At 45.2% G+C, this 12917-nt stretch overlaps 1 protein-coding gene and 1 long non-coding RNA gene across 3 annotated transcripts in view; one reads left to right on the forward strand and one right to left on the reverse strand.

Annotated features, from left to right (window-relative positions):
- LOC135313986 (uncharacterized) overlaps nucleotides 1-12917 on the forward strand; it is a 443735-nt gene that overhangs the window by 137060 nt on the left and 293758 nt on the right. The window lies entirely within an intron of this gene.
- OLFM3 (olfactomedin 3) overlaps nucleotides 1698-12917 on the reverse strand; it is a 65867-nt gene continuing 54647 nt past the window's right edge. The window contains exons 5-6 of the mRNA XM_064455616.1: nucleotides 4713-4819; nucleotides 1698-3050 (exon numbers count right to left, since the gene is read on the reverse strand). Coding sequence (XP_064311686.1) covers nucleotides 2373-3050; nucleotides 4713-4819 — 785 coding nt within the window. The 3' untranslated portion in view covers nucleotides 1698-2372. The remainder of the gene's footprint in view (nucleotides 3051-4712; nucleotides 4820-12917) is intronic.

Here is a 12917-nt window from a genome sequence, read left to right on the forward strand (position 1 = left end):
AGTTTATGAGGATATGGTAGAAAAGTTTTATTTCTGAATCTAATGACTATTGTTTTTAAGAGTGCTGTATTTGTGAGAAAGTTCTGTTTTGTTGAAGTTACGCCGTGTGGGGAAAGGTTAGGGTTTATTTTAGGGCTTCTGATAAAAATCTGAACATACCTTTTTTTCATAAAACATTCCTATACGGCGTGAAAGACCTTTTTTAATGGGTGGTTGTATACACTTCCACGTGTCAGAGGGGGCTTTGCTGTCAATACCGGAAAGCTGGTTACAGGAGTGAAGTGGTTTAATTTGTCTGTTGAGCTGAACTCGGTGTCCCCAAATCCCGTGTAAGCGACCGTGAGGGATAACAGCTGTTATTTCAGCTACACAGGAGGGGGGAAGTAGAGGCAAGAGAGGAACTCTTCTCTGGTCATGTTGTAGTGTAAGTTGTTGGGTTTTTCCCCCTTTATCAGTTCTTGAAACCTAATTAATCGTTTTCTGTTTTGCAGCCAATATGAAAAATAAGGCAATTTGTTGTTCAGCTTCACGTGGGCTTATGTTGTAAAGCAGACTTGTATCTAGTCATTTATTTATAATAATGAAAACACTCATGAGCCTTAAGGTGGTCTCACCTGCTGTGTTGGAAGAAGCAGGAAATCAAATGTCTTCAAAATAGATCTGGCAAAATGTCAGCGCATTTAATTGTTTTTCTTGAACAGGAACATTTTCGTAAATGTTCTTGCTTTTTATGAGCCCAGCTTAAAAGGGTTTAAAGAGAGTCACAGATTTTGTGAAGAACACAGCTTTTGCACAAGTTTTCAGATACCTGTCTTTTGGCATTATGTGATAACCCAGCTTTTTACAAAGTCTTGTACTAGTTCTTAATGCTAGTTTCTTGCCATTTATGCCAAAATAGATAAAAAGCACCTCATTCCATTTTCTCAATAAATTATCCACCCCCCACCTAAATTTCCAATGAGACAGTGTTGCAAGCCACACAGCTTTCAGAAATATTTGTTTCCTAAAGGCATCAGTTTTGACCATAAGTAACAACACGACTGGCAGCAAACCCCAAACCTCTTCGCAAGAGGTTGGCCTCCGTGTTGTGGCTGTTTTCGAGCAAGGGCAAGCAAGACGGGGGCTGCCAGGTGCCACGCTGATCACTTAGGCTTTGACCCTTTTCCTTTGTATTTCCTCCCTGACTACTGCAATCCCAGAGAAGAGCTTTGTCAACAGATGACCGTTCCTCTATGATGAGTAAGGCGACAGGCAGATTAAGGAAATCAACTTGTCTTCTAACACGGCTCCTCGCTGCCCCGGAACAGCAGAAGTACGGGAGGCACTCACGCCCGCGGGCCGGAGGCACGGGCAGTAGCCGGCTTTCAGAGTCTCTCTCCTAAAGCCCAGGTCAGGGAACGAGCATAAACAAAGGAAATAAAATGGTGGAAGGAAAGAGAGTAGGAGAAAAAGGGATTGAGAGAGAGAAGCCAGCAGCAGAAGATATAAATTGGGCAGGGCAAACAATTGTAAAGCTGGGACGGGCCTGAGGCTTCCAAGCTGCAAATCTGCCAGTAAGCACCGACGGTGAATAAGAAGGGGTCTGCCAAGCAAAGCTGAGAATAGGGATCAGGCACCTGAGAAACTCTTGGTCTTTCTCAGAAATTACAGCTTTTCCTTTGGATTTTTACCACTTTCAATTGACTCATAGCCAGAACTGCAATTAAGCTTCAATATATTTTATAAAAAATAGTACTTAGTTTACTTTCACATAAGTGAAGAGGTACAATTGCACGATGGTGGTTACAATGGTAGAAATACATACTGTCGATAAAATGTTTGCAAGAGATTTAAAAACATACTGTACAGCACCACATCTGGAATTGGGTGATGGCAAAACGAATCATCCTCCGTGCCCAAGTAAATTAAATTCCTAAATCTTTCTTTTGGAATAAATAAAAAAATACAATGTGCAATATGTGTCTGACGCTACCAGAATATCTCCTGAAGTTGAGCAATAGATTAAAAACAAAAATGAGGTAAAAAGAGACATTCATGCACTTAAGCCACCATTAGTCTCTGACTCTAAAATAAGGCAGATCATAATCTTTTTAAAACTGTCTTTAGCCACTTAAATCCTCTTTAGTGCTTTTCAAGACAAGGTCTGTCAAGACCTTGTAGAATCATGAGTTAAGATGCTTTTATTTCCAACAGGTCATTTTTGACAGGCTCGGCCGTATTTGAAATGAGTTATATGGTAGAAAATTTTGCTTTTCCTTAATGAAAAAAGAAACGTAAATTAAAAGGAACTGAGGGAGGTGGATGCTTTAGAGTTTATCACAAATGACACTGCGTTGAGGGAGGGAGGTGAGGGAAAGGGAAGGGCAAGAAAATTATGTGTCATCTTCGGTTTTAATGACGTGGAAGAGGGTGACGTTAAAGAGGACTTGATGTCCGTTATTCCAGGCATAGAGAGCTCGATCTCTTGCGTTGTAGTCAAGCATGGATATATGAAAATACTGATTATGGAAAGGAATGTCTGTATACTCGTAAGTGGAGGTTTTTGTGGAATAAGAATAGTAGACCTTGGCTCCCGTTAAGTGAGAGTTAGTAACGTACAAGGTGCCACAGATCATGAAGGACTCTCCGGCACTTCTCTTTGGGTAGCCTGTGCTCCAGCTCTTCAGCACCTCCAGCGTATCCTGGTTTAGCTGGCTGATGACAATGTTGCCTGCGTTCTGGTTGGTGGCGTAGACAGCCCAAAGCCCGATTTCATCTGCCATCAGGTCGATATCAGAAAAGCCACCCCAGGTGTAAGGGTAGACGTTGTGAAAGCCAGCATACTCAAGGCTGCGCTGCGCAAGCACCCGCCCAGTGTCAAAGCTGTATTTGATGATGATGTTGCTCTGATACTTGTTGAAATAGAGGGAGCCGTTGTAGACCACGTGGTTGGTTCCTGCCCATTTGAAGGGAAGGTTGTATGTCCTTGATTCAGCCCCGCTGACAAAGTCTGCAATTGATTTGTATTCACGGACAATTTTATTGTTAGTGTAACTATCCATGTACCAGACCTGGAAAGAAAACAAAGACGGGGATTAAACACCTGGAACGCAGTCTGTGGTACATGAGCATGATGCGGCGTGATGGATGCATTGCCGAAAAAGAAGGAAAAAAGTTTTTAGGCGTGCGGCAGGCTGCCGGAGTACGACGTTCTCCACATTGCTATTACAAAAGCATGAAGAACCCTTGAATTTCTGAATCAAAGCTTACCTACACAGGCAAACTCTCAAGAAGACTGTTACTAACTACAGCGCCCACGTTTTCAGAGAAATTTAATTTTGGATTATTCAGGGTTTGGGTCTCTGCTGTTCGGGGCTTGCTTAAAGACTTCCCAGAGACTAATAATCACAGAGATGGGAAATGGCATGTGAGCTAAGCTTGGATTTATGCTTCCAAATAGATTTGGTTGAATTTTCTTCAGCTGAACCTCTCATCAGTGAAAAATAGTGTATTGTTAGTAAAGAAACCAAATGTAATAGCAAATAAACCAGTAAAGTTTAGGAACCATTTTTTCCCTTAAAACAAAATCAATACTTTTTAAAAATGTTCTGTAGCCAACTTCCATTCCCCAGTTTCCCCCTTCACGCATTTCGCCTTTTCTCCTTTTCGTTTGTTAGAGGACAAATCAAATCCTGGCTAGCAAAAGAACAGAAGAATTTCTGGAGATACTTTTTGTGCCGATTTCAAAACTGGCATTAACAAAACATCTGTATAAACGCCAGTTCAGCTCCCCCTCTTCCTACTGAGACACCGCGGGGGCGTGGTTTGTTCGAATTTGCGTGCACACGGGTGGTCTCTGCGTTGCTTTCAGAGGGGGGCGGTGGGGGGAAGGGGGAGGGGGTTGCAGGGGTGTAGGGTGTGCAGGGCGGGGGGCACAGTGGGGCGCAGGGGCTGGCGGAGGCAAGGGCCCATGGGGATGGTTCTGGAGCAGCCGCTGGCACTGGAAACTTCCTCAGGACAAGCTGGGGCTGAGCAGAGCTTGCTGCTCTCCTGAAGGCAATTGCGATTCCTGGGGTCGGTGGTAAACCCGCGCGCACGGCGCAGGCAGGGGCGAGCTGCCCGCACGCCTTGACCTGGTGCCGCTTGTGCGTTGCCTTTGCTTTTCTCTGCGTTCAAAAACTGAACCTTCGGGGTCTCGTACAAACGATACCTGGGCTTCAAAAGCCCTTTAATGGAGGGAGCACCTCCTCAAAGCTGTGGCCTATTTGGGGTCCTATTGCAGATCCAAACAATAACATGACTTGGATCTGAGGAGGTTAAAGGTCTGAACGCAGCTTACACGGGGCCTAAGCCTGCAAATTTTGACTGTTACTGCGATACGCCCTTGGGTAAAAGCGTTGATGTTCGCGTTATATTACTTGGTTTCTTGAAGGCCCAAGCTCAATTAAATGTGATAGAAAGAAAATAGCTGCGTAGCTGATTCAGGCAGGCGTTTGCCATCCCTGACCCAGTTGAAGGAAACGGCGCAGTGGCACTCGGCTAACTTTTGTCTGCGGATGTTTTTCCACAAACGCTGATGCTTTTTCTCTGAAGATATTTAACAGTGAAAATGACGAAGCAGATGTAACATGCTTGTCAGTGTAACCTCCTAGGGGGAAAATATCTTTTTAAAGATTAAAATAAAGCAAGTAAAACGCCAGAAGGACACAGAGATACTCAGCGCCTTAACATACTCGGTTATTTTTCTCTGACGCTAATGGGTCTGTCATCCAGGCTCCAAATCGGGTTCCGGATATCTTGACTGTAATGGGGCCTGTAATTTTCATCAATTTGCCACATGCTGAAATTAGAAAAACAAATGCATTAATGCAAATAATCACACAACTCTCCTTGACATCAGCCAGAGCACAAGACCAGTTGCTCTAAACGGTGGCTCCAGGGGATTCAGGCTTACACTGAAGATGGATTGTCATCTTTGCTCTACGAACCTTTCCTTATCAAGCAGTAATATAAATCTGTAAAAATATACAAACAAAAATTTATTTGTGTATATTTTTGTTTTTATATATTTTTAAAGCGCAATCACATTTTCTGGGCATAAAGCAAAATGCAACCTAGTAAAATATATTCTGAGCCGAAGTGAATAACCTTTAATAATAAATGAAAAGAAGACATAAACTCCCCTCGCCTTTGCCTTCAGACAGCCCAATGCAAGGCTAGGATTGATGGATGTTTCAGTCTTCCATTGACCAGGGTAGCAAGGGGGTTAAGGGCAGACAGGAGACATCGAGCTTGTACACAAAGCGCAGAGCTGTACCCAAATGCCTGCGTCTGTCTGTCTGCCCGCCCTGTGGTTACCCGCCTGTAGCTGTGCCAGTGCTAGGGGCCTCTCTGAGGGCAAGAAAGTGAAAATGAGATTTATTCAGCAACCTTGGCTGTATCGGTTGGCTTCTAATCCATTAGGCTGTCTCATATTAGACTGTCTGGGAGGAAATAAGGAGAGTCGATATGATCTTGGATGCCGAGCTTCCTAACAATCCACAAATCTATATTTTAGGGGACATTAATAACACCCCTATTAGCAGCAAGCCCCTGGTGGGATTTGTGTTTACCAAGAGGCTTAATACCACACCGCGGTGTGTAGGTGATCAGATGAAAGAGCATGTTTTTGAAGAAAAGACGTTCCAGAAGAATGTAAAAAGAAGTGACACGTTTCATTTATTTCTTTAATTTAAAAACAAGTGCTTCTCCGTGATACATGGCTGTGCTATACGGTATAACTGTCTGTCTGGGAAATGTGGAAAACAAGCTGCGTCTGGTGTTGAGAGTGTATTTATGCAGTTCAAAAGAGAAGGTCGCATCAAGGCTGGATTTGCTAGGCTGTGTCGCTGGCAAGGGATGTATTGTGCAAGCCTGCTTCGGTCAGGTAGAAGGGGCTTAACGCTGCGGTGACAGCTCGGGGGCTGCTGGCGGGGACTTCGGTCAGGGCCAGGGAAGTGGGGTGTCACGGAAATGAAGATAATCGAGTACGTGCCGCGGCCTCAGTGAGCAGCACAGGCTGTGTCTGTTTTCTGGGCGGGTTCAAAGGCATTGTTATTTACGCATCTCAATCTATGTATCTTATAATCTTTTGAAGGTATTTTGTAATTTCTCCTTTTAAATACTCTTACAGGTTTTCTACAGTTGCTTATGACAGTACGTAATTTTTTACTCCAGAATTATTTTGTAGATAGGCTTCTAGTATCGAGCGCTGTTTTCCTGCGGCAATGAACACTATTAGCTTGGAAAGTAGAGGACTATATCTGATCAAGGTGAAAGCTTCTATTTTTGGGTAGTATGTTAGTAAATAGTATCAGAAATGGGCACGAGGCAAACTCAAACCTTCAAAGGGGTTTAATTTGTAATCTGGAATGTTACATTTAGAATAAAGTTATCAGAAAACTAATAATGACTAGAAAGAAATTAGGAAAAAATTACTGCTGAATTTGTAGTTTTAAGATTATTAAAATACAATGAATCTACGAGTTAAAGAATATACTAATTGCAGCCTTTAAAACACAGTATTGAAATCAGTAGGAAAACATAAGCAAAGAACTTGGAAGTCTGAAACACTGTTTCCTCTGTTTAAATAAACAGCCAGGAAGCCAAGAGTGGGATCAAAACTGAGCTGTGGCATTCCGCTACGGCAGGACGAAGCTCGGAGCAGGGCCCGCGGCGCAGGCGGGGGGTGCTCGCAGAGCCCGCCTTCGGCACGCGGCCGCGCCCGGCGTGAGGCGAAGCTGCAGAGCCGCCCGCTGGCACGACGGCCCTGCCGTCGGCGCGTGCCGGGGCCGGCGCTGCGGGCGTTAGCGGGTGGCGGGCGGCGCCGCGCTCGAGGCCCCGCGTCCCCAGCAGAGAGCTGCGCAAGCGGGGAGTGTGCTGGTAGCCCGGGCCGGCTGCTGGGGGCCCTCTGTGCACGTAACTCCACGGGGGTGTGTGCGTGGTGTGCCGCGGGCGACTGGGGCTTTTTGATACTAGCTAGAAAAGGGCGTTTGAAAATTTGTAGGTTTATTAACGTTTCCTAAGTGTTTAGTACTGTGGTTTGTCTGTTGTGTTACTTGTATTGATCCTGAATTTATAGTTCACCGATTGCCAGTTAATTTAGTGTTATTAATAATTAATACATCTCTTCAGTCCTGATTTGGTTTAAACTATATGAACGGAGCAGCCTTCTCCTGTGACGGGAGTCAGCTGCTTTTAGAGAACGAGCTTTCAAAATGTGCTGAGATTGTGTTCAATGTGAAATGTTCAATTCAACTGTTCAATGTGAAAATGACCTTCAGGCACGAAATGATCGGCAGTTTGAGTCAGGGTATATTTATCTGATTAAATTTTGATTCGCAGATAGCACGTAGTGGTCAAGGAAGGAGGACTGTTAGCAGAGTTGCTATGTAGCTGAGGGGCAGCTGACTGAAAAAGGGACCAAGCTTCTCTAAACTGGGGAGATCCGGATTTGGTAGGTGGGCTGTTCAGTGGATAAGGAATTGGTTGGATGGTTGCATCCAGAGGGTAGTGGTCAATGGCTCAACGTCCAGATGGAGACTGGTGACGAGTTGTGTCCCTCAAGGGTCCGTACTGGGACCAGTACTGTTTAATATCTTCATTAGTGACATAAACAGTGGGATCAAGTGCACCCTCAGCAGGTTTGCAGATGACACCAAGCTGAGTGGGGCAGTTGACATGCCAGAAGGATGGGATGTCATCCAGAGAGACCTGAACAGGCTGGAGGCGTGGGCCTGGGAGAACCTGCCAAGGCTCAACAAGGCCAAGTGCAAGGTCCTGCACCTGGGCCGGGCCCAACCCCCGGTATCCGTACAGGCCGGGCGAGGGAGGGGCTGAGAGCAGCCCTGCGGAGAGGGACTTGGGGGCACTGGGGGAGGAAAGGCTGGACACGAGCCGGCGATGTGCGCTCGCAGCCAGAAGCCAGCCATGCCCCGGGCTGCATCCCCGGCAGCGCGGGCAGCAGGGCGAGGGAGGGGGCTCTGCCCCTCTGCCCCGCTCTGTGAGACCCCCCTGCAGCGCCGCCTCCAGCCCTGGGCTCCTCAGCGCGGGACAGACACGGGGCTGCTGGAGCGGGGCCAGAGGGGGCACAGAAATGCTCCGAGGGCTGGAGCCCCTCTGCTGCGAGGCCGGGCTGGGGGAGCTGGGGTTGTTCAGCCTGGGGAAGGGAAGGCTGTGGGGAGACCTTATTGTGGCCTTCCAGTGCTTAAAGGGGGACTAGAGGAAGGATGGGGACAACCTCTTTAGCAAGGGCTGCTGTGACAGGACAAGGGGTGATGGCTTTAAACTAAAGGAGGGGAGATTTAGACTGGGTAGGCGGAAGAAATTTTTTACAGTGAGGGCGGTGAAACCCTGGCCCAGGTTGCCCAGAGGCTGTGGAGGCTCCATCCCTAGACACTCAAGGCCAGGCTGGACGGGGCTCTGAGCGACCTGGTCTAGCTGAAGACGTCCCTGCTCCCTGCAGGGGGGTTGGACTGGATGGGCTCTAAAGGTCCCTTCCAACCCAAACCGTTCTGGGATTCTGTGATTTTCTTTTCAGCATAACAAAAGCATCTTGTAAGAGGCACGAGGATACTTTTTTTTCTCCTGCCCTATAGTATGTCCCATCTTTTCCTTCCTTGTTTGTTACACAGAAACCTATATATCTGCCTATTTGTGATATAACTTGATGGAAGTGGTATTTATAATTAAGGAGTAATAATACAAGTATCTTTTCCACCTATGGAAAGCCATTCCTGTTGTAGCGACAATTCTTATCCCGTCAGCAGGTTTCTGCTGTAAACCTCAGCAGTGCCAGGCAGCGTGGCCAGCAGGAAGGAAGCAGCAGAGCTGTCGGTGCCCACCTCCGTCTTGTCATCACAGCCTCCTCAGAGCTGGGACACATTTAGGCACAGGAGCTTAATGCATGAAGTCTCTGCCAAAATTCTAGTCGTGTAAGTCCAGTACCCTGCCGTTGCAGACAGCCTCTTTAGAAAATCATTAAAGTGATTTAAAAATGTGGAAATATTGTTTGCACTTGCCTACCTTCACCCGTACTCCAACTGAAGTTGGAGTGAAGTTTCAGAACCTCACTCTTCTGTAATTTGAAAAATGTTCAGGGCCAAGTACATGGGCGTCATCTCTCTTTTCTTTTGAGTAGCTGGAGCTCAAACCGTTGCTTCCAGGCACATGTGGACTGGAACCCCTTATCAGTAAGTTCTCTGAGTTCAGAAAGACAGGACAAGGCCCCAGAGCAAGTCCTGGCTGAATGGTCAACTCGCTAAATCAGCTCACGCTGTTTTGAACTGTTTGAGGCTGCACAAGTAACTTTTGTAGAAGTAAATTTCCCAAGTATTCCACAAATCAACTGGCTTGCTAAATGCTGGTCTTGTGAATACAGTGAACCTGTTGCTGGCTGATGATGCAGGGAAGTGCGAGACTAGGAAAAGGTAATTGAGGCTAAACTGTCCTCCCCTTCCCATCGAAATCCCTCTGAAATTCATGTCACACTTCATTCTGTCAAGCCTTCAGACAGTCCCCTACTGCAGTGTCACTTCCAGTCTTTGATCGGAAATTAAGAGAATCAAGTGAATGCAATTGAGAAAACAGTAAAACTAATTTCTCATTCTTCAGGAAAAAGGTATCGTTTTTTTCCAGTTCTGGCTTTCAGAGCCCTACTTTCATATGTGTTTACCCATTTGTTCCAGCAGACCTATAAAAATTGGCAGAATCGGGATTGTTTATGTTTTGTTCATTATAAAGTAGCGAGTGTGCTGTCTGTGCTGAAGTATTATTGACTTACTAACACAAATAATTTATTCCAGATGAATATCGCAGCATTTTGATGACACGTTACTACAATACGCAGCTTATCAATCTGTTCAACACTGAAATAATTATCAATACTGACTTTATAAAGATAATTCCCTTATAGCTTGCCCAAGCCTGATCTTGCATTTGATACAGAAGTTAAGTGAATGACAACTCTTCCAAGAGCGAAGCTCGACAGAACGTTTAACAGTTCACTGACAAAGCAAGGTGAGCTGTCTGAGTGGTTGCAGCACTTCCAACTTTGCATTCAGGGCAAGGAATTTTCCTCACTCCTCCGCCAGAACTGGAAATGGCTTCTTGCCTACTTAAGAGCAAAATGTGTTGATCTAATCCCAGCCTGTATTCTTAGCTGCAGAATGAACCTTATAACTGTTTGCGTGGCTATATGAAAACTGATCTTGCACGCTGAGGTTCCTTGCTAGGGAATGGGGATGCTAATACACTGAAAAGCAGGATCATTTACTTAACACTTCTGTGGCATGGCAAGTCTGGGCGTCTGACACGAAAAAAATTCCAGTTAGTTTCCAGTTGAGACTTTTCTTTAGCTCATGGTGTTTGTAGGGAAATGGAACATAGACAAATGTCACGTGCAATGGGAAACACTTCTGGGCTGTGACTGTTCCATAGCAGCGAGGTGGCTGAGAATTAAAACTGGCGTATGTGGTGTTTTTTTTTTAACACGGCCAAAATCTCTTCCCCCCTCTCCCCCCCCCTTTTTTTTTTCTGGCAGGAGGGAATGTATGAGGATGTGGAAATAACTCTTGTGATAGAGGAAAGCTTTTTTTTTTACTGGTTGAGAAGTTTTGCTTTATAGCAAACCTCTGCTCTTTAATTCCCTGACAGAAGGAGGACCACATGCTAGTGAGAAGGTAGGTCATGTGTGTGTATCTATCTATCTATCTATCTATCTATCTATCTCCATACTCGCAAATGTCAGGAAGTTCAGGAACACTATGAAAAAAGAATGAAATTATATTTCTAGGCCTTTTTCCACCACCAAGAGGTTCAGATGGGGTTACACAGAAAAAGTGTGGGATTTTTAGAAGCAGTCACTAGTAGTCTCCCTCGACTTTGAAGGAACAGCTGCCTATATTAGAAAATCCCAACCATAACTGATCGTAGTAATTGGAAAAATCAAACCTCTGAGTGTTTAATCCATCCTAAACTGAGCTGCAGAAGAAACATATCACGCACACTATCTGGGTGCTTATGGCTTGATTCATCTCTTGTAACAGTTCTGTACTGTGGACTCCAGCAAGTCTGTCTGGATTTCCTGTATTTATATTGGGGGAGAAGCTGAGCATAAAGTGACCATTAATAAAAGAAGGTAGAGGTACGATCTCTGTAGGCTGGGCAAGTCTGTGGGGCAGAACATGCCTGGAAAGCTGCTCCAAAGTGAGCAAGTACCAGGAGAAGGCTGTGACAGACCAATTGGACAGGAGCTGTTTTGAAGATAGGTAGGAGCAGGTAGCTGACAGTCCCACTCTCTGTGAGGCAAATGAATATTGGTAGCTGCTACATATACACCAAGTGAGCGCGTGATTTACAGGAGGTCTTGCTCGGGAAATAAAATCAAAACATTCTCTTGAAATGTTCTTTAAGCGTCACTATCCTATTTACTGTAGGTAATAAATAGGGGAAAATGAAGCGAGTATTTTTTTCAGAAGTTGCACAAATGGCTTCCAAGTGTTTTAATACTTGCACTTTCCTGCTTATGATTGAATTTGTCATAACGTCGCTTTGTAATGTGAGGGGATGAGGAACTAGCTCTTACTCCATGGGTGTACGTCTGTTGTCCCGCGTAATACAAACCCAGGAAGCACAACAGTCTAGTTATTAGAGCTTGCTGAGAGGGAGCCTCTGGATTCTAATGCATGTGTGCAATGACTTGCCGCGTAATCTTTGGGAAAGTCATTTATCCTCCTGGGCTGCTTGTTCCTTCATCTGCAAAACGGGGATAACAATCTACATCTCTCGCACAGTTTTGTGCTAAATGATATTTGCAAAGTTCTTGAAATCCCAAAGGATGCTCTGGAAGTTCAAGTACCACTGCAATCAATAAAGCAATCTCACGCCTGCACTAATACCTCTTCTGCCACTGATGTAACAGCTCTTCTTTGCATACATAGAACAGCCTATTTTGAATTTCTACCAAAAAATGTTACGGTAAAATATTGTTTAGATTCTACATTATAATCAGATGCAGCTACAAATGAATCCAAGGTACATCTACTCTATTTCATCATATTTCATGAGCAATGTTTGGCACGGTATTGATTTCTGTGAATGCTACCCATATGATTATTATTTTTTCCTGATTTCACAAGCGTATTATGACAAGAATACGAGGGTCCCAAGCATACTGCGCACCCTGCGTTCTCTTAGAAACGCACATGCCTTACACGACTGCCAGCAAAGGACCCATTCACGCATAAGGGTGTGTGACTTTGTGGTGTGTGCCGTCATACGCCCTCTGTTCCTACGTGTTTAATTGTATGTAGCCTTTTAAAGTTTTGTGGACAAATTTCTCAGTGGCTTCTGACTGAATTTTCTCTTATTCCAAAGGGACGGAGCAAGTTTCAGTTATCACAACTGCTGTGGTAATCATTAAACCTCAGAAGAAAGTAAGGCAACTGCTTACTGTATGTTAATGAGTGTTGCAAGTGTTGCCAGTGCAGATGGAGGATCCCTTTGAAGTGGCCAGGACAATATAAATAATGCATTATATTGCTGAAAAACACCTGCTAGGGAGATGAATGGAAAATAGCTATTACACATGCTGGTTAGATAATTATATTGTGAAGTGCAACAAAATCTGTGAAGACTCAGGCCAGATCCTGTGGCACGTTGGGGCCAGTCTGCCGTCTGCTGCCACGGGCTCCTGGCGTCGGGTTGGCAGGGACGGTCGCAGCTGGATCGCCTCCAGCGCGGTGGATGTGGCTGGGGAAAAGGTGTGGGCAGGAGAGCTGCTTTTCCTTTATGCTTGCTGATCTGAGCTCACAGTACCAGCTTGGAGGAGTCAATCACGGTAAGCCTAACTGAAGCTGGTTTTACTTTAAAAGGCACGTGGGGTAGGCCAGAAATACAGC

Source organism: Phalacrocorax carbo, chromosome 6 (assembly GCF_963921805.1).
Source record: "Phalacrocorax carbo chromosome 6, bPhaCar2.1, whole genome shotgun sequence".
In the NCBI taxonomy this organism is placed as follows: Eukaryota; Metazoa; Chordata; class Aves; order Suliformes; family Phalacrocoracidae; genus Phalacrocorax; species Phalacrocorax carbo.